At 34.6% G+C, this 25,688-nt stretch overlaps 1 protein-coding gene across 1 annotated transcript in view; it reads right to left on the reverse strand.

The window, feature by feature from the left end:
* LOC122010977 overlaps nucleotides 1-22,842 on the reverse strand; it is a 32,966-nt gene extending 10,124 nt beyond the window's left edge. The window contains exon 1 of the mRNA XM_042567432.1: nucleotides 22,513-22,842. Within this exon, the coding sequence (XP_042423366.1) occupies nucleotides 22,513-22,842 (330 nt within the window). The remainder of the gene's footprint in view (nucleotides 1-22,512) is intronic.
* Between the last annotated feature and the right edge of the window lie 2,846 nt (nucleotides 22,843-25,688).

Below are 25,688 nucleotides of genomic sequence, written 5' to 3' on the forward strand. Positions count from 1 at the left end.
ATGGGTATGGCCGAAACTTACCCTAGCCTCATTTTAGGTCATTAAACAACATATAGCATGAGAACTTTGGCTTTCTACTTATCATATTTCATGTAGAGTGACATGAGCATATTTAATTTTTGTTCTAGGGTTTCTAGGGCATCTATCCCTTCATAGCCGAAACATACAATGGTCCATTTAGGTCATGGAAAAATTATACAAGCATGTGACTCAATCAACATATTATCATATTTCCACAAGAAGCATTTTTAACACAATTGGTTTAAATTCTAAGGCCTCTAGGTCATTTAAACCCTACTTGGCCGAGACTCATCAGTGTTTAACTTTGCTTCAAATAGCCTAAAAGCATAGGAAGTCATACAAGTTTCATAGCATGTATAAAGACAAGCATAATAAACATACATGTGAATTATGTCTTAGGCTTCCTAGGTTTCTTTCCTTTTTCTTTTATTTTTCCTCATGGCCGAAACCTACCAATCTCTAAACTAGGTTTTAAGTGGCCTAAAGCATGGAAAACCTAAGTAAGTTTCATGGCAAAAATTACTAAGAACATCATATACAAATTTGGTTCATAAACAAGCTAGGACCCTTGTGATCTTACATGTCATATATCATGTAACTAAATTCTCTATACCCTAATTAAGCATGAGAGCATTAAACAACTTTCATATCTTAATATCACAGAGGTCTTGAGCATGTTAAAATTTTGTTTAAGCTTTTCTAAGCTATCCATCTTATCATGGCCGAAAATCTTAATGAAGAGTTCATGAATTTCTAGCAATATTCAACATGCAATTCTTTAAGAGAACTCTATATTCTATCATATAAACATGGTTACTTAAATTTAAAGGTCTTCCTAACCCTAAGCTCTTTTCTTGGCCGAAACATATGAGTGGATTTCTTTTAGTTCCAAGTAACTTTTAAGCAGGAAAAACCAACAAAAGACCCTTAGTAATTCATGGAGGGAATCTTGTACTAGTTTGGTTAAACAATGATTTCCCTAACCTCTTTAAAATATTTTTGGCCGAAATTCTAGGGTTAGGTACTCCTCTGACCAAGCATCATATAGGTATAAAAACATGAAGGAAAACCTTCCTACATAGCATAGAAAAATATCATGAAATGAGGACTTGTTTAAACCTTCCTAGATTTGAAAACTCTTCTTTGGTCGAATTTTTCTTAAATTCTATTCTAGGTTTTCTAATCCTCATAAAATCCGAAAAGCACATAAAACACCTTGTACCACAGGTGAGGGGAAGCTTACTTCCTTTTCGCTTGTGGATCTAAGGTGTGGTGATGAAAGAAGTAGCTTCTTCTTCTAGTTCCCTTCCCTTGATTCCTTGCTAAGTCCTCCTTGTATCTTAGGCTTTCTTAGGAGAAAACCTTGGCTTGGGCCGAAGATGGAGGAGAGGGGACTGAGGTTCTCGGTGATGGAGAGGAGAGAATGAGAGAAATGAGAGAAAAATAAAATCTCCTCTTTACATACTCTCTTTTATGTTAAGGGGGAAGAGGTAGCAAAATTGGTTTTTGCTTTCCTTCTCCCTTAGCCCTTTTTTCATTTTTCTTTTATTTATTTTATTTTCTAATTTATTCTCATCATTTATGATGAGAACAAGGGGGAATGAATCCCCTTAATTCTCCTCTTTAAGTCACGGCAAAGAAGAGAAAGAGGGAGAGAAAGGAAGGAAGGCAAGTTGCCTTTCTCTTGTTCTTTTCTTGTTTTCTTTTGGCTAGCTTTTACTCTCATCCTTATCATGAATTTCCCTCCTTTGCTATCAATATATTATTCCTATCCCAACTGTTTATTACCCATTAATCCTATCATTTACATCATAAGAGGTCCAAGGTTCAATCCTTGACAACTCCCTATTTTATTTCTTTTTATTTCTTTTTGGTTCAACATTCTACTAATATTTTTCTAAGGCAAATTCATCATTCTCTTATTTTATCTTAAAAGCTTAGTGGGTGTTACAGGAGCAACCACCACCGCCTAGGCAAAGCATTTTAAGGAAAGCTAATATTTATTTCCTTAAATAACTCTAGGTTAACCAAAAAGAACAATCGAATCACAAATTCGAAAAAGAAGAAAACACAAACTCGAAAAACTATTTCGAAAACTCTAGAATCATATGCCTCTTGTGTTTGGTATTTCCAAAAATAACAATACAAAGAAAAATAGTATGATGCGGAAAATAATTACTAGTTATACCTTTTTTTGTAAGCAAAAATAACCTCTTGATCTTCTACCGTATTCCTCTTCTAACCTCGGACGTTATTTAGGCAACGATCTTCTGAGACGAGAACCACCAAGCACCTTCTTCTTCCTTTTAGTTTTCGTCCACCACAATTCTCCAAGAGAAGTAGAGGTTCGGCCACCACCACCAAGCTCCAAGGGATGCAAGAAACAAAACCTCCTTTATCTCCTTCTTCTCCTAGCTAGAACCGGCCACCATTAAGAGCACCAAGAGGGGTTGCCGCCGGCCACAAGAAGAAGAGAAGAGGGAGAAGCTAGGGCCGGCCACCAAGGAGGAAAAGAGAGGAGAAGAATAATAGAGTCATTTTTTTTATGAAGGCACCTCTACCCCTTCTTTTATAATCCTTGGTCTTGACAAATAAGGAAATTTAAATAAAAAACTTCCTTAATTCTTTTGCCATGAAAAGGAAAATTTATTTAATTAAAAATAATTTTCTCTTCTCAATATACATGGCCGACCACTTATTTCCCCAAAACAAGGAGAGTTTTAATTAAAACAAAAATTAAAACTTCCTTATTTGTCTCCGGAAATTTATAAAAAATTTCTCCAATAATTTTTTCCTTCATGGTGGTTTGTAAAAAATAAATTTTATAAATTAAAATCTTTTTTTTAAACATGTGGATAAAAAGAAAGTTATCTCTAAAAATTAAAATCTCTTTTAATCTACAAATAAGGAAAGATATCAAATCTTTTCTTAATCTTTTGTAGAAACTTATAAAAGAGAATATTTAATTTTTAAACTCTCTTTTAAATCATGAACATGGTTAAAAAGGAAAGTTTTCTCAAAATTAAAATCTACCTTTCAATCTACAAATAAGGAAAGATTTCAAATCTTTTCTTAATCTTTTATAGAAAGCTATAAAAGGAAAGATTTAAATTTTAAACTCTCTTTTAAAATCATGATATCCACATAAGAAATAATTTTAACAAAAAAACCTTTTTAATATGATGTGGCCGGCCACCTAAGCTTGGGCTCCAAGCTATTGGCCATCCACCTTAAGGCTCAACCTTTAGGCTTGGTCGGCCCTAAGCTTGAGCTTCAAGCTTGGCTTGGCCGGCCCCTATTGGTTGGATAAGAAGGTGGGTATGTGGTGGGTATAAATCTCTATATACAAGAGGCTACGATAGGGACCGAGAGGAGGAATTGATTTTGGTCTCCCGATGAAATTAAGCATCCCGTGTTCGCCCCGAACACATAACTTAATTTCATCAATAATAATTCATTCCACTAAAGAACTATTATTGAACTACCGCACCAATCGCAAATTACATTTTGGGCTCCTTCTTATTATGAGTGTGTTAGTCTCCCTGTGTTTAAGATAATGAATGCCCACTAATTAAATGAGTTACTGACAACTCACTTAATTAATATCTTAGTCCAAGAGTAGTACCACTCAACCTTATCGTCATGTCGGACTAAGTCCACCTGCAGGGTTTAACATGACAATCCTTATGAGCTCCTCTTGGGGGTCATTCTCAACCTAGATTACTAGGACACAGATTTCTTCTATAATCAACAACACACACTATAAGTGATATCATTTCTCAACTTATCGGGCTTATTGATTTATCGAACTAAATCTCACTCATTGATAAATTAAAGAAATAAATATCAAATATATGTGCTTGTTATTATATTACAATTAAGAGCACACATTTCCATAAAAACTAAGGTCTAGTTCTTTTATCAAGTCAGTATAAAAAGAACTTACCTAAAATGATCCTACTCAATACACTTAGAGTGTACTAGTGTAATTTATTAGTCAAGATAAACTAATACCTAATTACACTACGACTATTCCAATGGTTTGTTCCTTTCCATCTTAGTCGTGAGCAATTGTTTATAATTTATAAAGAACTGATAACATGATCTTCTGTGTGTGACACCACACACCATGTTATCTACAATATAAATTAGTTGAACAACTACATTTATCATAAATGTAGATATTTGACCAATGTGATTCTTATTTCTAGATAAATGTTTATACCAAAAGCTAGACTTTTAGTATACACTCTAACAATCTCCCACTTATACTAAAGACTAAGCTGCCATATCTGCTGCCATACATCTGATTCCCAACCCTTCAACATGTCCATCAAAAGCTCTTGCCTTAAGGACCTTAGTGAAAAGATCTATAGGTCATCATCTGATGCAATCTAGGCGGCAACAACTTCTCCTCGTTTATAAGATTTCTCGTATTGGGTGATACTTGCGCTCTATTGTGTTTACTTGCCTTATGGACTTATGGTTTCTTCGAGTTTGCTACTGCACCAAATTATTTTGGGCAAACCATAAATCATATTTAAGTCTATCTTGAAGTATCTGAGCCATACAACTTCTATGGCTGCCTCAGAGGCTGCCATATACTCAGCTTCTATGGTCGAGTTGAAAAAAAACACCTATGCTTATCACTCTTCCATAGTTATGACTTTACCTCCTAAAGTAAACACAAAATCCCGAGGTTGACTTACTATTGTCCCTTTCCGATTGGATGTTAAAATCCATGTAACCCTCAGGGACTAAATTATCTACCTTGTAAGCTAGCATATAATCTCTAGTGCCTCTAAGGTACTTCAATATATGCTTTACCGCAGACAAATGTCCTTGTCCAGAGTTACTTTGATATCTGCTAACCATGCCCACGGCAAAACAGATATCCAGTCTCGTACACAGCATTGCATACATTACACTTCCTACAGCCGAAGCATAAGGAACTGCCTTCATGTCCTTTATTTCCTTTGATGTCTTCTGAGACATCTCTTTAGAAAAAACTATTCCATGCCTAAAAGGTAAGAAACCTTTTTTGGAGTTCTGCATGCTAAAACGAGCTAAGATTGTTTCGATATATGAATCTTGGGATACGTAAAATATATTCTTTTCTTGCGATCCCTTTGATCCCAAGAATATATGCATTCTCCCAAGTCCTTCATATCAAATTGTTTGGACAACCATACCCTTACTTCTGACAACACTTTGATATTGTTTCCAACTACCAAAAATGTTATCTACGTATAGTACAAGAAATACCACCACATTTCCATCACACTCTTTGTATACACAAGACTTATTCGCTTATTAAATAAATCCAAAAGTCTGGATTACTTCATTAAACCAGATTTTCCAAAACCTTGAAGCTTTCCTTCAGTCCATAGACTGATTGAGCTTGCACACAAGATGCTTCTTTGTTCTTTGCAATGAATCCTTCTGGTTGCTTTATATGGATGTTTTCTTCAAGACTTCCATTAAGGAAAGCTGTCTTGACATCCACTTGTTAAATCTCATAGATAAAAGAATCCGGGTAAACTTAAGCATGGCCATCGGTAAAATGGTTTCCTTTTTCAACAAGCCTTGCTTTGAAAGTTTCTACCTTCCTGTCTATCCCTCTTTTCCTATTGTAGACTAATTTTCATCCAATGACTTTTACACCATTTGGTGATTTTATAAGCTCCCAGACTCTATTAGAATACATATATTCTAATTTTGTATTTATTGCTTTTTGCAAAGATGCTGCCTCTTTATCTTGGAGTGCTTTGTCATATGTCCGGGGATCAGGTTCATGTCCACCAGGGATCGAGTTCAAAGATTCTCCCAAAACATGAATATTTTAGGTTGCCTAACAACCCTCCCACTACGACGAGGCACTTTCTGCAATTGTGTATCATTTGTGATACGTGTTGCAGTTTCTTGTGATATTTCATCTTGTACAGTTGGTACTAGGTTAGACGTGCCCTTTAATTTCCTTAAGAACAATTTTTACTCATGGGCTTGTGGTTTATAGTATAGTCCTTTTCTCAAATCGAGCATTGGTGCCAACAATGACCTTCCGATTTTAAGGACTACAAACCTCTTTTCGTTTTTCTAGGATAACTCACAAACAAGTGAACTCATGTCCAATTTTTTAGTGTCTCTCCCATGCTAGACCACCTAAATCCAAATATGCTTCAGACTAGGCTTACGCCCATTCTGCAATTCTGTGGGAGTAGAGAGTTCTTGACTTAGAAGGTACTATGTTCACTTCCGTTTCAGTGTATATCCTTAAAACGAATTTGGTAATTTTCTAAATAACTCATCATCGATCTAATTATTCCATAAGAGCCTTATACCTTCTTTCTACTACACCATTCTATTTGGGATGTACCAAGTGCAGTTAGTTGGGATTGAATCCCTACTTCTGATAAGTGACTCCTAAATTCTCCTAAGAGGTATTTGCTACTACGATCTTACCGTAGTGTCTCGATATTTTTACTTTGACATTTCTCCGCATCAGCCTCGTACTCTTTGAACTAATCAAAGCACTTAGACTTGCGGTGTATCAAGTAAATCTATCTGTGTCTCGAATAGTTGTCTATAAAATAGACGAAATATTTGAAACTACCTCTTGTCTGGATAGTCATAGGATCACACAAATCAAAATGAACCAATTCCATTATATCTTTGGCTCCATATCCCTTAGACTTAAAAGCTTCTCGATTATTTTTCCTTCCAAGTAAGACTCTCAGGTTGGAAATATTTCCACTACCAATGAACCCAAAAGTTCATCAGCTACCAATGAATCCTATTTACGTTAAAATAACCTAGCCTTTGATGCCAAAGATATAATTGGTTCATTTCTGAAGGTTGCTTTCTCTTAATAGTTAGAAGATGTGTTATTAATTTCCATTGTATCGTGGGAGTTATTGGATTTATAAATTGTTAACCAACGTACCAGAACAGATATCTTTCCTATTTTCTTGATAACAAGTTTGTTATCAAAATAGATAGAATATCTATTCTTCTATAGTTTAGAAACCGAAATCAAATTCTTTCTAAACTTGGTACGTAAAGATAATTTCTTAAAATCCATATTTTATCCCTATCAGAGGATAAGCATCTCCCACTGCAACAGCTATCACTTTTGCAGTAGTGCCCATGTAGACGGTGACTTCCCCTTCATATAGTTATCGAGTTTCCTGGAACCTCTGCAATGAATTGCAGACATGATTAGTGGCTCTCGTATCTACACACCAGGTACCGGTAGATAACATCACTAATCATGTATTAACTAATGAATGAAATGCACCTATTTTGTTCTTAGCTCTAAGAGAACAGTCTACCTTAAATGTCCAAGTCCTATTTCCAATCATTACAATTGGGACTAATAAGTCTATTCTATAGTATAACAACTAGGGGATTGACAAACATTTTAAATCCTAAGAATTACAAAATTATTTGGTCAAGACCAACACCTTAAAATCCCCATGAATTTTGTATGCCACGATAGTGTGGACGTATACAAAAACAAAGAGGAGATTTTATTCATTAATTTTATTATCTCGTTATCCTAACTTTATGACCAATAAAATTAATAGTTGGTCTATCAAATATTTGGTCAATAACTTTGAATTTGAAATAATATTGATTCCTCAAAACAATATCATTTAAATTCACCAACACCTCAAACACCGTGAATTTTGCATACCATGATAGTGTGGACGTATACAAATTCAAACATTTGTAAGAGGAGGGTTTTACCCATTAATTATCTTGTCAATAAGTCTTTATGACAAATAAAATTACCTCAAACACCGTGAATTTTGTATGCCATGATAGTGTGGACGTATACAGAACCAAGCATTTGTAAGAGGAGTTTTTCCCATTAATTTTATTTTCTTGTCATCCTGACAAATAAAATTACCTCATACACCGTAAATTTTGTATGTCACGATAGTGTGGACGTATAAAAAATCTTAACATTTGTAAGAGGGGGTTTTAATTTTATTATCTTGTCAACCTATCTTTATGACAAATTAATAGTTGGTTTTCTTTGGTCACACAAATAATAGCAGTGACTCCGATGGGGAGGATACTATTAGACATGCCTAAGTGTATACCATTACTTGACACTAAATCCATTAATAAGATTATGCCCCTTCCGACGGGGAAGATCACACGCTCTTAATTAATTTCCTATAGTCATCCTAAATGGAAGTTTGATCTAGTGATCCGTAAACAAACTCATCCGATATGGAGGAAGGCACTCAGAGCCAACGCGCAAGTTTATTTGCATCACTTACAAACCAGTAATGGAGACCGTGAAATTTATTAAAATAAATCCCTCTCCCACTTAGTTATTTAAAGTGAGGAATTTTAAGTTATCCTACCATACATCACATGCATACACACACATCACAGTAAATAAAGCAATAAATATGGAAATTATTTTCCAACTATTATGGTCTTTTCCTGTTACTGTCCTCCATGTGCTCCAACCCTAGTTGCTGCCATCTTTAGCCATCGCCATCGGGTCGAATTGTCGCATCCATCTTGCTTCTTCTTCCGCTGCGCCTCTGGTGCTCCAAAAGTACCACGCCTCACAAGAATCTGATCCGCAACAAAAATAGAGTTTTACATATATCGATCCTATATTCCACGAAGGAATGTACATGTAATCTAGATCAAAAATAAAATTCTAAAATCCTAAGGCTAATACAGCTCCTGCTGTATTAGTTACATACAATCATGCACACGCAATAAAATGTCCTTGACATGTCCAAGGGTCCAATCACACACAATAAAAATATGCCATAATAGTTGGAGCCTGCAACTATAAAGTTAGCACATCCTACTATTATCCTGCCTAAATTATGTATGACATATGCATAACCTAATTTGAAAACCAAACACACAGAGGTAAACCCTAGCTTTGATACGACGTGTTGGTTAGTCCTAGGAAAACGTACCGGTTCCACTGTACAAAATTTTTTTGTACAAGTGTCGAACCTTTCCTTAAATAACCTATTTGTGTTCTTTAGAAATTAAATTAGGAATCACAGACGGAACTTAACATCATTGATTCTAAATTTAACTTATCTGTTCTTAATGATTTAGATTTGAATCGAAAGCGAAACTTAACACTATTGATTCAAATCTACCTAAGTTATTAATTCCATAAATATTAATTTCCAAAATTGGCTTCCAGGACTGCATGACGAGACACATGACCTTCTTGGACATGGGAGTAACCACCACCGCCTAGGCAAAGCCTTTTAAGGAAAGCTAATATTTATTTCCTTAAATAACTCTAGGTTAACCAAAAAGAACAATCGAATCACAAATTCGAAAAAGAAGAAAACACAAACTCGAAAAACTATTTCGAAAACTCTAGAATCATATGCCTCTTGTGTTTGGTATTTCCAAAAATAACAATACAAAGAAAAATAGTATGATGCGGAAAATAATTACTAGTTATACCTTTTTTTGTAAGCAAAAATAACCTCTTGATCTTCTACCGTATTCCTCTTCTAACCTCGGACGTTATTTAGGCAACGATCTTCTGAGACGAGAACCACCAAGCACCTTCTTCTTCCTTTTAGTTTTCGGCCACCACAATTCTCCAAGAGAAGTAGAGGTTCGGCCACCACTACCAAGCTCCAAGGGATGCAAGAAACAAAACCTCCTTTATCTCCTTCTTCTCCTAGCTAGAACCGGCCACCATTAAGAGCACCAAGAGGGGTTGCCGCCGGCCACAAGAAGAAGAGAAGAGGGAGAAGCTAGGGTCGGCCACCAAGGAGGAAAAGAGAGGAAAAGAATAATAGAGTCATTTTTTTTATGAAGGCACCTCTACCCCTTCTTTTATAATCCTTGGTCTTGGCAAATAAGGAAATTTAAATAAAAAACTTCCTTAATTCTTTTGCCATGAAAAGGAAATTTTATTTAATTAAAAATAATTTTCTCTTCTCAATATACATGGCCGGCCACTTATTTCCCTAAAACAAGGAGAGTTTTAATTAAAACAAAAATTAAAACTTCCTTATTTGTCTCCGGAAATTTATAAAAAATTTCTCCAATAATTTTTCCCTTCATGGTGGTTTGTAAAAAGAAAATTTTATAAATTAAAATCTTTCTTTTAAACATGTGGATAAAAAGAAAGTTATCTCTAAAAATTAAAATCTCTTTTAATCTACAAATAAGGAAAGATATCAAATCTTTTCTTAATCTTTTGTAGAAACTTATAAAAGAGAATATTTAATTTTTAAACTCTCTTTTAAATCATGAACATGGTTAAAAAGGAAAGTTTTCTCAAAATTAAAATCTACCTTTCAATCTACAAATAAGGAAATATTTCAAATCTTTTCTTAATCTTTTGTAGAAAGCTATAAAAGGAAAGATTTAAATTTTAAACTCTCTTTTAAAATCATGATATCCACATAAAAAATAATTTTAACAAAAAAAACTTTTTAATATGCTGTGGCCTACCACCTAAGCTTGGGCTCCAAGCTATTGGCCGACCACCTTAAGGCTCAACCTTTAGGCTTGGCCGGCCCTAAGCTTGAACTTCAAGCTTGGCTTGGCCGGCCCCTATTGGTTGGCTAAGAAGGTGGGTATGTGGTGGGCATAAATCTCTATATACAAGAGGCTACGATAGGGACCGAAAGGAGGAATTATTTTTGGTCTCCCGATGAGATTAAGCATCCCGTGTTCGCCCCGAACACATTGTTGGTGCGGTTAGCACTAACGATTTAACCCAGGTTTTGATGAATGACAAATCAGGTTAAGTTAGTCTGTTGTTTTCTAACACTCTGATCGAGTGTGCAGAAGAAGTCCAGACAGGTCGACGGGCTGACCGGATGTCTGACACGAAGTCCAAGCAGGTCGACGGGCTGACCGGACGCTTGGAGAAAAGTCCAGCTAGGTCGATGGGCTGACCGGATAGCTGGCGAGAAGTCCAAGCGGGTCGACGGGCTGACCGGACGCTTGGCGAGAAGTCCAGCTAGGTCGACGGACTGACTAGATAGCTGGTGAGAAGTCCAGACGGGTCGACGGGCTGACCGGACGTCTGGCAGGTAAGTGAGGTAAGTCACTGGAGGGGAGTGACTGCGAGGACGCGTTCCCGGGAAGGGAACATTAGGCGTCGATCCGGCTTAGATCCATTTCGGATATCTAAGTCAAGATCGTGACTAGATTCCGGTCTCGGAAAGACGGAATCTAAGTCATATTTTTACTATTAATTCTATTTCATAAATTGTGCTAACAATCTGTGTTGCAGAATACATATGTGCCTCGGACTAACTCTGTTTTGCAGGAAAGGAAGTTTCTGGAAACAGGAGGTCCGGGCGCCCGGAAGGGTTCCGGGCGCCCGGAGGTCCAGGCACCCGGAAGGGATCCGGGCGCCCGGAGGTGAATTTTATCCAGGCCGAGTCGTCGCCACGTGGAGATCGCTGATTAGACCTGCCACGTCGCACCAGGGCGCCCGGAAGGGATCCAGGCACCCGGAGCAGCATATAAAAGAAGCCCCAGGGATGGAGCTTCTTCAACAATCAATTTGAGAACTCTTCTACTGCTGGTCCTGCTGCTCTACGTTCCTACGACGCTAACAAAGCTCCGACAAAGTGATCCTTCGGTTTTTAGTTAATTTCTTTGTCGATATTACTTTGTTTCACTTGCATTTCCTGTATTCATTTTGTAATTATATTCGAATTGCTAGTGATTGCCCAACGAAAGTGGTCAAGGACCACGGGCCTTCGAGTAGGAGTCGTCACAGGCTCCGAACGAAGTAAAAAACAACTGTGTTCATTTACTTTTCCGCTGCGTAGTTTTACTCGACTTTTCGAATCGATATTCACCCCCCCTCTATCGAACGATCACGGTCCTACAAGTGGTATCAGAGTAGGTACCGCTCTGATTTGGTGCAACCACCAATCAGGCAAAGGCGGGACTTTTTGAAAGAAAAATTAGATATCGTTTGTCCAAAACCGCCTTTCATTTTTTTCCCTCCAAAACCGTTTTTGAAAAACACATCATCATCTTTTCACCGTTGCTTAATATTGATAAAATATTACATTTTCAAAATTTTGAAATAATATTTTTTATTAATATTTTATTAATATTTTATTATTTTTCGAAATTAGTGCAATATTATATTCTTTCTCCAGCACTGCTAATCCAAGACCAAGTCTTGGGATTTTTTTTATTTGTTTATCTTGTCGGGAAATTATGACTCTTCTAGAAGGACGGAACCCCTGCGAACCACCACCATACGATCATAAAGACTTCAATTACTGGAAGCGATTAATGGAATGCTTCTTAGGAAGCGTAGACATCGATTATATGCTAATTTTGAGGAAACCTACTCAAAACTCGGAACTGAACAAAAAGGTAAGTAACATTATTTGTAATGTTTTACCTAACAATATTTTATGCAGATTAGAAAAGTACAAGAATGCATATGAGCTGTGGATCCAATTGATCAAGCTTCACGAGACGCCGATGGAGCTAGAAGATCAAGTTAAAGTCAAATGTGGACTCGAGTCAAATCCAACAGAGAAGCCTATTGAATTAGGGGTTGCGCTCAAGGTTAGTAATATTTACCAAAATACCCCTGCTAATAGTGATTTAAATAATCAGCATGATGATAACTATGAAATTAGTCCAAGTATGGTGCATGATAATCTAAATTTAAATGATTTAAATTCAAAATCACAAAATAATCTAGACTCTGATCAAGTCAATCAAGACTCTGATCAATTTGGCATCAACCTTGACTTGGTCAAACAAAACAATGACAAAATCAACTCAAATAATTTAATTAATTCAGAAAATTTAAAATTATGTGAGCATTTAGACATAAATAAAATAAATTTGAATTTAAATGCTAAAAATGAGAAAATGGATAAAATCAATAAATACCTTGATAAAATATTTAATAATCAAGATAAAATCAGTCTAGAAAATGTTATCCAAAACCAAGATAATTTAATTAATAAAAAATTAAACTTTAAAGATAAAACTAATCTAATAAATTCAATTAACCATATAAGTTAAAAGGCAAAGAAAATATAAGGATAAAATCAAACACTTTGATAAAATCAAAACGGAATTTAACAAACTTAAAATTAAATGTTAAAAATAACATATTAAACAAAAATAATCTAGAAATTTCAAAATTAACAATTAATAAAAAGCTAAAAGATAAACCGTTAAGAAAATATAATTCAAACAGTTTAGTTAATTACAATTTAAAAATAAATAAAAACTTAAACTTTAAAATTATGCTATTAAAGAAAGATAATTCAATTAACCCAATAAAATTAAAATTGAAAGAAAATTCAAATATTAAATACACTCTTTTAAAGAAAGATAATTTGACCAATTTAATTAATTCAAAATTAAAAACTTAAACTTAAATTACAAATTAAACATTAAAACTTAACTAAAACCAACTCTAATTAGACACAAACCTAAAACGAACATTTAAATTAAAAGCCAATAATTCAGGTGGAGGCTCCAGAATAGCTGACACCTCCAAAACTACCTTACCCGACAGGGTAACCCAAATAAACTAACCCGGCAGGGTAATTAGGATTAGTTAAAAAGGGACCCAGTTTAACTTGAATCATGGTACTGGTGAAGTTTTTTGATGATAGTACGTTGGGGAAGCTTGGGCATCGCATGTCTAGAAAGATATGACTTCAATCTGGTGCATTTGGCCAACTGGAACCGACCGAAGCTATCTTTAAATGGATCCCAACTAGTTAGACCAAGGTTTAGTACTAAGCTCCGTGGATAGGACTATTCGGAAAACCTCGAAAGGTTGGTTACTTCTAATGACGTCCAAGTGACTCACCAAGCTTAGAAGTTTATCCGAAGAATGCCTATTTGTTGAGAGCAAAGCTAAACCTGAATCTAAAACAAGTTAAACCAAACTCTATAATTAAATCTAATTCATCTCACAAAATTATAGGATTCCCTGACTGAAAACTTGGATCGGGTGAGATGACTAAGGATCAAAATTAAATTTTGAATTTCAAATTAAAATTAAATTTCAAATTTCAAATTAAAATTAAATTTCAAATTTCAAATTAAAATTAAATTTCGAATTAAAACTAAATTATTTTTTAAAAATTAAAATTTTTTTTAAAAAAATCTATTTTAAAAAATTCCTTAAAAAAAATTATTTAAAAAAAAATTCTTTAAAAACTATTTTAAAAATTCTTTAAAAACTATTTTAAAAATTCTTTAAAAAACTATTTTAAAAATTCTTTAAAAACTCTTTTAAAAATTCTTTAAAAACTATTTTAAAAATTCTTTAAAAACTATTTTAAAAATTCCTTAAAAACTCTTTTAAAAATTCTTTAAAAACTATTTTAAAAATTCCTTAAAAACTATTTTAAAAATTCTTTAAAAACTATTTTAAAAATTCTTTAAAAACTATTTTAAAAATTCTTTAAAAAACTATTTTAAAAATTCTTTAAAAACTGTTTTAAAAATTCTATAAAAACTATTTTAAAAATTCTTTAAAAACACTTTTAAAAATTCTTTAAAAACTATTTTAAAAATTCTTTAAAAACTATCTTAAAAATTCTTTAAAAACTATTTTAAAAAATTCTTTAAAAACTATTTTAAAAATTCTTTAAAAACTATTTTAAAAATTCTTTAAAAACTCTTTTAAAAATTCCTTAAAAACTATTTTAAAAATTCTTTAAAAACTATTTTAAAAATTCTTTAAAAACTCTTTTAAAATTCTTTAAAAATTCTTTTAAATTCTTTAAAAACTATTTTAAAATTATTTTAAAACAAAAAAAAATCCATTTAAAAAAATTACTTAAAAACTCATTTAAAAATTGTTTTAAAAATCTTTTTAAAAAAAGTATTTTAAAAATTATTTTAAAAATATTTATAATTCTTTTAAAACCTTTTAAAAATCATTTTAAAAACTCTTTTAAAAATTAATTTAAATTTTAAAATTTCTTTTAAAAATTATTTTAAAACATTTTAAAAACTCTTTTAAAAATTATTTTAAACCATTTTAAAAATTACTTTTAAACTCTTTCAAAAATCAGTAAAAAAAAGAGTCTTTTAAAAATTAAATCTTTAATAAATCATTTTGAAAAATTCTTCTTAAGATTATTGTTCACTTTGATAAAATGTTGTTAACTTACAAAAAATTATTCTTATTGATTATTTAAACTTTAAAAATTATTATTTAGATTTTAATTTTTTTTCTTAAACATTATTTTAATCTTAAATTAAAACTCATTAAAACTTAATTTAAACATTACTTTTCAACTTAATTTAACCTATCTGAAAATTAAAACTTAAATTAAAACTTAAAAATTTAACTTAAACTTAAAACTTAAACCTAAATTAATCACTGATATTAATTTAAATCTAAAATCAAAACTGAATTGAACGTATATTAATTGTCATTAAATAATTATAAAAATCATTTTAAAATCCTGTTAGAAATCCCTTAAAAATAATAATAATTATAATTCTTTTAAATTCATTTAAAACTTAGACACCTAACTTAAAAACTTAAATTCCGTTAACTTTAACTTTAAACTTAATTATGTAATTAATAAGTAGAACTTAACTATTTAAGTTTAACTTTATTTGAGAACTAAGCTTGATTTGATTAGAACCTAGGTTTAACCTTAGTAAAAATATTAAAATTACTCTAAGTCATTTTTTTTATCAACCTTTAAAATATTATTTTTATTAAAACATAATTAAAGTTTGACTTAAATTGAACCTTACTTAACCTTGTTTAATAACGAGTTTAACTTCAAATTACTACCAACTTTAAACTAAGTTAATCCAACTTAAAAGGAAGTAAATGAAAAGTTAAATTATAACTAACACCTTCATCAATTAATACAAAATTTTGATTATATTAAATTATTGAATCAATCAAAATTTAATCAATAAATTATTAATATTGATTAATTATTGAATTAATAACAACTTATCGTACTTAACATTACACTAAAGGTTAACTCATTTCAACTGAATCTAACGTTAATTACGTTTAGTCAAATTTAAATAAACAATTTTATAAAGATAATTATACAATCGCCTAAAACACTTAGGTACGAAAATATGTTACGGTTGTAAAATTTTATATTAAGGGGGATTAATAAATAAGAAGGATTAATAAATTAAAGGAGTATCAAATTCAGGGGGAGGTTCATTTTTTAATTATCTCCTTAAGTGTTATTTTTTAATCTTCTCTTTAAAATCTCTCTAGAAAATTCTACCTCATTTAAAAAAAAAAAAAATTCTAGTTTGAATATTTTTAGCAAATATTTTCAACATTTTATGTTAAGTTCAGGGGGAGGAATTAATTAAAAATTTCCCTTCGTTTTAAAATTTGTGTTTAAAAAAAATGTTTTCTTTAAAAAATTTTAAACCTATTTTTGAAAACTAACTCTTATAAAACTAAGTTGTTTTTAAAAAATTGGGTTTTACCTTTTATTGAAAATTGATTTTGAAAATTAGATTTAACTTAGTTTTGAAAATTGAATTTAAAAATCTAGTTCTTAAAATTTGATTTTACTTAATTTTGACAATTTGATTTGAAAGTTAAAATTTACAAAAATTAGTTTTAAAAATTACTTTGTTATTGAAAATTGTGGAAATTAGATTTTTCAAACTTAAGTTTACAAACTAAGCTTCTCAAAATCATTTTCCTTAATTTTGAAAATTGAATCTTTTACAAACTTAGTATTGAAAAATTAATTTCAATCAATTTTGAAAACTGGATTTTTCAAACGAAGTTTTGATTTTGAAAACTTATGTTTGAAAAGCGTTCCAAAGTTGAAACGTGTCTTGGAAATTTAAAACTTGATCTTGAAATTTAGAACTTATACACTTATGTTTGAAAGTTGTTTTTTCTAAAAGCTAAAAGCTAATGCTTCGAACAAGTTTTCAAAAAGTTTAAACTCCCCCAGATTATCTTGACATTTTTTCTTTGTCTGAAGTCTATGCTTACTTAATCCATGCTTATTTTTGATGAATGCCAAAAGGGGAGGGTTAGGTGGTTAAGTTAGCTAAACCAGAATTGAAAATACAAACTAACTTAAAAACCCTTTAAATGCTTGTTTTTTTCTTGCATATGTTTTCACTAACTTAACCAGGTTGTCATTCCATCAAAAAGGGGGAGATTGTTGGTGCGGTTAGCACTAACGATTTAACCCAGGTTTTGATGAATGACAAATCAGGTTAAGTTAGTCTGTTGTTGTCTAACACTCTGATCGAGTGTGCAGAAGAAGTCCAGACAGGTCGACGGGTTGACCGGAAGTCTAGCACGAAGTCCAAGCAGGTCGACAGGCTGACCGGACGCTTGGCGAGAAGTCCAGCTAGGTCGATGGGCTGACCGGATAGCTGGCGAGAAGTCCAAGCGGGTCGACGGGTTGACCGGACGCTTGGCGAGAAGTCCAGCTAGGTCGACGGGCTGACTAGATAGCTGGCGAGAAGTCCAGACGGGTCGACGGGCTGACTGGACGTCTGGCAGGTAAGTGAGGTAAGTCACTGGAGGGGAGTGACTGCGAGGACGCGTTCCCTGGAAGGGAACATTAGGCGTCGATCCGGCTTAGATCCATTTCGGATATCTAAGTCAAGATCGTGACTAGATTCCGGTCTCGGAAAGACGGAATCTAAGTCATATTTTTACTGTTAATTCTATTTCATAAATTGTGCTAACAATCTGTGTTGCAGAATACATATGTGCCTCGGACTAACTCTGTTTTGCAGGAAAGGAAGTTTCTGGAAACAGGAGGTCCGGGCGCCCGAAAGGGATCCGGGCGCCCGGAGGTCCAGGCGCCCGGAAGGGATCCGGGCGCCCGGAGGTGAATTTTATCCAGGCCGAGTCGTCGCCACGTGGAGTTCGCTGATTAGACCTGCCACGTCGTACCAGGGCGCCCGGAAGGGATCCAGGCGCCCGGAGCAGCATATAAAAGAAGCCCCAAGGATGGAGCTTCTTCAACAATCAATTTGAGAACTCTTCTACTGCTGGTCCTGCTGCTCTACGTTCCGACAAAGTGATCCTTCGGTTTTTAGTTAATTTCTTTGTCGATATTACTTTGCTTCACTTGCATTTCCTGTATTCATTTTGTAATTATATTCGAATTGCTAGTGATTGCCCAACGAAAGTGGTCAAGGACCACGGGCCTTCGAGTAGGAGTCGTCACAGGCTCCGAACGAAGTAAAAAACAACTGTGTTCATTTACTTTTCCGCTGCGTAGTTTTACTCGACTTTTCGAATCGATATTCACCCCCCCTCTATCGAACGATCACGGTCCTACACACATAACTTAATTTCATCAATAATAATTCATTCCACTAAAGAACTATTATTGAACTACCGCACCAATTCTAAATTACATTTTGGGCTCCTTCTTAATATGAGTGTGTTAGTCTCCCTGTGTTTAAGATAATGAATGTCCACTAATTAAATGAGTTACTGACAACTCACTTAATTAATATCTTAGTCCAAGAGTAGTACCACTCAACCTTATCGTCATGTCGGACTAAGTCCACCTGCAGGGTTTAACATGACAATCCTTATGAGCTCCTCTTGGGGTCATTCTCAACCTAGATTAGTAGGACACAGATTCCTTCTATAATCAACAACACACACTATAAGTGATATCATTTCCCAACTTATCGAACTTATTGATTTATCGAACTAAATCTCACCCATTGATAAATTAAAGAAATAAATATCAAATATATGTGCTTGTTATTATATTTGGATTAAGAGCACACATTTCCATAATAACTAAGGTCTAGTTCTTTTTTCAAGTCAGTATAAAAAGAACTTACCTAAAATGGTCCTACTCAATATACTTAGAGTGTACTAGTGTAATTTATTAGTCAAGATAAACTAATACCTAATTATACTACGACTATTCCAATGGTTTATTCCTTTCCATCTTAGTTGTGAGCAACTGTTTATAATTTATAAAGAACTGATAACATGTTCTTCTGTGTGTGACACCACACACCATGTTATCTACAATATAAATTAGTTGAACAACTACATTTATCATAAATGTAGATATTTGACCAATGTGATTCTTATTTTTAGATAAATGTTTATACCAATAGCTAGGCTTTTAGTATACACTCTAACGCGGCGGAGAAGGCGTCGGACGGTTAGCACGAAGCTGACCGATCCCGGTGCCAGGACCATCCGGGTGCTCGGGCAAGATGGTTTAGGTGCCTGGACTACCAGGGTACCCGAAGGGCGCTTCATCACTGCGAATCAACTTTTGGGTCCACATTAGCACAAGTCCGACCGTCCGGAGATAAAAAAAAAGTCTATTTTCTTGTCGTTGTGTAAACGTTGCGTTAAGATAGAGTTTGCCACGCTGGGGCACTCAGATAGGGTCCGGGCGCTCGGATTGTGCCACATCAGCAAACAGTTATATTCAATCAGTGGACTATAAACAGAGCTCTGGTCTTCTTCATTCATACAACACTTTCTGTACTCAAAGTTCTCTTTTTTTTTTCATTGTTCTGTGTTGTAAATGTCCTGTACGAGGCTTCTCCACCTCTGACGTGTATCGAAGGAGTCTTCTAGTTGAGCTACCTTTGCCTTTGATTAGCAACCTCCCCGATTGTAAATCAAGTAAATCCTTTCTTTTGTCGCGTGCTTCTTTTATGCATTTTAGTCTATTTTATTAAAGTGTTTATATTAATCAAAGTAGTTTTGGAAAGGGTATTGTTGTCTTTTCAGGGCAATTCACGCTTCCTCTTGTTGGCCACACGAGACCAACATGTGGTATCAGAGTGAGGACGCTTCAAAAGGACTAACTATCAACCAAACCACACAAGAAATGGTCGGACCAAGTATCTACCTGCCTAAGTTCGAAGGGGAGTTTGTGACTTGGAAAAGGAAGGTGGAGGTACTCTTCAAAACTAATTTTGAATTACTTTTAATTATGAAATATAGTTTTGTAGCACCTAAGGATTAGCAAGGAGGTGACAAAGAAGAATATCAATGGACGAAAAAGGAGCAAGTCGACTTCGTGGCAAAAGGCAAGGCAGAATTCCATCTGTTGAGTGTCTTACCACCACAAGAAGTCAACCGGATCGGAGCCTACGAGTCAGCCAAAGAGCTCTAGGAGAAATTCTTGGAACTGAACGAAGGGACCTTGAAGGCAAAACTCGCGAGACGAGACCTACTCTGGAACCAAATCAGCAACCTCCGAATGGAAGAAGGCGAAACAGTCACGCATCTACACTCGAGGATCAAATACTCATCACCGGACTCACGAATCTCAAAGAAAAGGTAACAAACCGAGATTCGTTAATGTATGCTTTAAATTCATTTCTAAAACTATTCGAGTGGACATCAGATTCAGAAATCATACCCTACGTCGGACTTGCACCGATGACAATTCACCAAGAAGAAAAGGAAGTGAGTTCATCTGAAAATGAGCATCGATGAAGAGGGAACCACTTCAGAAGGAAGCAACAATACAGGAGGAGCATCGGATAACGAGATCGACAAGGTAAATCAGGTACGATCTCTACCTCCAGACAAGTTATATAAATTTATATAAATGTTGTCTAAAAGTTCTTGTAAATTAGAAATTGAAAATTAATGAACAATTTAAAAAGAAAAATGTAGAATTAGAAATAACTTTAGCAAAATCTTGCCGATTAAAAGATTTCAACAAGGTAAAAATGAAAAATTAAGGAATCAAATATAAAAACATGAAAAAAAACAATTTCAAAATTTTAGGAACTATCAAGGGCTAAATTGGTATTATAAATTTTATAAAGGTCAAATCAGAAAGGTAACAAGAAAATATATACCAAGAAATTTTTTTATTAATCTAGTAGATAAGAATCTATATTAGATTTTAAAATCATACTTAGGTTCAATTTTAATACATGTTGTAATTTTTATTTGCATTAATATTTTAGTTGCATGCTTAAAATTATTTAACCTTTTCAAATAATTTTTTTGGATTTATTTTTGTTCGAAATTAATTAAATCTTAATTTTTCTATAAAAAAGGATTTTCTTACTTACCTGTAGTAAATATTTTAAAATTTTTTGATTGCTATATTATTTTTTTATGATTTATTGAACAAATATCATATCTTTAAAATTAAAATTATTTCACAAAGTTATTTTTAAAAAAATTATTTTTGTTAATGAAATATCATGTTCAAAAAAAATATTTTTTTATCGTTATTTAATTTTCTACAATTTTTTTATCAAAATACTAATTTTTAACATTAAAAATTCTTGATTATTCGATTTTTATTTTTTATTTTTATTTTTTTTTGCCGAAATACTTCTTATTTTACATGTTCATCAAATTTTGCAAAATCTTACAAGCTAAAATCTATTTTTTAAATATTTTTTTTAAATATAACTCTCTGTATAGAATAATTAATTACTATTTATTTTAATTTTTTTAATTAATGAAAATTTTATCACTATTTTGGATAAACATGTTTAACGGATACAAAAATTTTCAGAATTTTTCAATGATTAAAGCTAATTTTAAAAATTATTTCATCTAAAACTGTTTTTTAAATCAGAAAAAATTCATTTTTTTTTAAATTAATTTCTAAAATTTTTTAAACCGTTAGTCACTATTTGTGTAACTCATAGAATTTTCATCCCTATTTTTAATATGATCAAATGGAAAGAATATTAAATTAAATCTAGAGGGAGGTACATTTTTTACCGATTAATTATCTTATATTGCACATTTATTAATTGTATTACATATTTATTAATTATAATTATTTTACTGTTTTTTTTTGTTTTTTTATACTAAATTAACTTGGGTTGATCACATAAAAAAAGGAAATATTGTAAGTACCCCGTCTTAATTTTGATGTGATCGACCAAGTCAAGTTAAACTCTGCGTTATTTGATGTCTTGCATCTGAGTGTGCAGAGACTTAGGAATGTAAGAAATCAAGCGAAAGACATGGTGGACGAGAATGATAGCATGAGAATTAAGTTGACCGGCTCGGTGCATCCGAATGACGAGATGTTGCGGAAGAGTACACAACTGGAGCGAGAAGGACGTGCGCGGCGCTTCCGAGAGACGAGAAGCCAGAGCGGAAGCCTGCTCGAGGAGAAGGTCGTTGTTGAGTCTGAGTGAGCTAACTTTGGAAGGTTGGAGCATCACCTAATGTAAAATACCGAAAAAGGGTGAATAACCATAAGGGAATTTTTAGGAATTTTTTAAAATTTTTCCGAAATTTTTCGGAGATCGTATGGCTTCAGTTACGGGGATAAAAACTGGGCCACGAGAAAGCATGTTTAAGGTACCCCATTTAAATGAGGAAAAGTTGTTTTTCTTTTCCTTTTTATTTTCTTTTTCTTCTCCCCCGCCGAACTCGTGCCGTGCCCTAACCGCTCCTAACCGGCGCCGCACGCGACCTATTTCTCCCCTCGCCCGAACCCCTTCCTCTCCCTCTCCTTCTCTCGACGCCGAGCAGCGCCAAAGCCTCTCCTCTACCTCTCGTGCGGATGACTCGACACCGACGATCACCGGGCACTCCTCTCCCACAGTCGACGCTGCTCTCTCCTCTTCCGATCTCCTCACATTTGGAGAGACGCTCGGTGCCAACTTGAATCCATCGCCGCCACTGCGAGGGCTGTGCCGACCCTCGCTGAAGCGATTGAGTCCCATCCGCTGTGCCCTAACGCCACTGCCGATCGCTGCGGACCCACGACCGGTGGTCACCAGCCTAGAATCGACACCGCCAGCTCTCGGATCTGGTTCCGGTGCTTGTAATCGGGGGGCTACTCGATCGCCGGCCATCCTCACCCAAATGTCGCCACTCATCGTCGGTGCTTTACCCCTTCAGATCGCTGTTTCGTGTGAGCAGATCTCTCATCAAGAAGGGAAATCCTAGCCCTAGCCTTGACCCTTCCTCTTCATCGTCGGCTTGGATCTATTGTGTCGTGCCCTAGCACCAAGCTTGGTCTCCTCTTCAGAGTAAAGGTGTTCAGGTAATGTAACAGCAAGGTGAGTTGGGTTGTTTATTTGATCTGCAATCTCCACTACTTGATCTCTACTTTGTCCAGTTGATTCCAATCTTAATCCTAACAGTATATTGGAATCCAATAGAGAGGTTACGTTTCTGTGGTGCTGGAATTGTGATGTGAAGTAGGATTTGCTGTAGGTGTTCTTGGTTCCGGCAGCAACCCTATCTAGCAGCGCCTTATAACAGCAGCTGAGAATTTAGGTAAGGAGTAGGTAATTGATCTTAGTTGTAGATCATAGAGAATTTGGATTATTTAGATGGTTAGTGTAATTGGGTTATGATTAGTTAGGGCTAATGACTAGATTGATTTAGGTTGGATTATTAATCTAATGGGTTGATTGAGGATTAGGTAACTAACCCTAATTAATCGTTGGATTTAATTTAAGTAGGTTGAGGTTTAGGGTTTAGGGTTTTTCCCTAAATTGTTCTTAAGGATTTTTATTTAGCTATTCATTTGAGTTGTAGCTAAATAAAAATATATATATATTGGTGATACAGGACTTTGACGCAAGACGAGCATCTCAACGTCGAATTTGGACCGGATTATACCTTTCTATTGGAGGCGGGTACTTTGACTTATCTTTTTAGATATGTCAATTAACATGCATAGTAATTTTTAACAAGTAGTAATAATTATGTTTCTTATCTGCATCGGTTTGTCACTACCGGATACCTATTACATGCTTGTTTTGCTTACTTGTTATACATTCTATGTTAGTACCCACCTGATTTTATATGCTAATAGGGGTAGTGACATAACCATGCCTTATTATGTTCAAGACCTAGGTTTTTATACCTTATCTGACCTGTGTACCTAGACCATTGATTTGGTCCATTTATCCTATGGTGTGCATTATGCAGAGATGGATAGGTTCATGATATTTCCATATTTAGTGTCACCATCTCGCATGATTGCATACTGTGCGATAGTCGACTCTATTATTATTGAGCACGTCGCTAGTTACATGGATCTGCACACACAACTACTCATGGATTAGTGGTTTTTATCAGGCAGGATGTGTTGCAGCAAGTTGATCTGTCAAGGGCTCCGTTGGTCCACTCATGGGTAGTGTGAAGCAGCGTGGTAGCAAGACAGGGATCCCTCTTTGGACTTGCTCAAGGAGATGAGAGCATTGAGCTCCCCCACTTATGATTTGGGGTAAGAAGGATAGGTGTACTTCGACAGCATCCCGCCCACTCGGTCACTCAGGAACAGTGATGGCAGAGTGCACGATTGTCACAACCCTACCCACTCGGTCTCACCATCGTGTGTGAGACGGCAGACTGTCAGTAGGGGTGACCAGGACATGTCATTGTCATCATACGCATTGATGCATTTATTGCTTGTGTTTGCTGCACTTATATGCTGCATATTTGGTGGATGCATATGTTTGATATGCATACAAGATTTCTATACCTCTCGGTTTATTATCCATACACCAGGTCCTGGTTAGTTCAGATACTCTCTATTCCTTTTAGTTTGCATTTATCATTCTTATATCAGGAGACTGTATACATAATTATTGCTATTGGTTATTTCTTACTATGCATGTCAGTAGTTACCCGCTGAGGAGTTGACTCACCCCGTTGTTATTACTATTTTCAGGTCGAGACTGTCTGGAGAGTTCCAATCGCTAGTCCTCCAGCAGATCACGAGGATATTTATTTGGTCATTTGGTTTTTCTTATGATGCTATATAGACTACGTTTTATACTTGCACTAGTTTGTTCTATGGATTACTCTATGGTCTTTTATTTGTTGATGAGTTTTCTTTTTATATTTATTTGGATATGTTCTGCTACATGCTTGCCTGGACGGCAGATGACGTGAGTTGATTTTATTTGCGTCGTTGTGATTTGTGTTTTATGGGTGTAGTTGAGTAGGATATAAATTTTGAGCTTTATGGGTGTAGTTGAGTAGGTTTTTTGAGATGATTTTCCTTATCGTTGCATTAGTTTAGTTTACTATTAAACTGCCTGGTATGTTATCATATATATTGTTCTGGTCGTGTTGGCCGAGTATGAGTATGTTGTAGGAAGTTTCAGATTGTCACCCGTACAGGGGAGATGCTGTCGAAATTTCTTCTGGCAGGGACTCCGTCGGGGCGTGACAATATTTTTGGTATCAGAGTCAGGTTTCATATACTTGGTTTTCGTATTTTGGTTTTACGTGTTAATCTGATACCAATATTTTTGGTATTAGAACTCGATTTGCGAGTCAAACTGGGTACTTTCGGATTTGTACGGATTTCCGTTATGTTCATGTTTCGGAATTCCATTTTGGATTTGTACAGATTTCCGTCGATTTTCTCGTACGGGATTCCGAGGTTATGTATAAGGACTGGACAGCAACGAAACATCTCCTGACGGTAAATAGGTAAAAAGGTAAAAAGGTAATTTTATAATTTTATTACTTGTAGTAATATCTGTGATATAACTTAGCAGATATGAGGAGATCTACACGTGCAGCTGCGTCGAGACGTGGTGCTGGACAACCACGTAAGAGGACTTTGAAATCTCTGGACTTGCCAGAGATACCTACTGAGGTTGAGTCTGTCGGTCAGGGATAGACTCAGGATACTGCGGGCGCGTCGGGCTCTCAGACCCCGATGGTTCCTTTAGAGGTACCTATCTCGGTTGCACCC

Source organism: Zingiber officinale, chromosome 8A (genome assembly GCF_018446385.1).
Source record: "Zingiber officinale cultivar Zhangliang chromosome 8A, Zo_v1.1, whole genome shotgun sequence".
Lineage (NCBI taxonomy): Eukaryota > Viridiplantae > Streptophyta > Magnoliopsida > Zingiberales > Zingiberaceae > Zingiber > Zingiber officinale.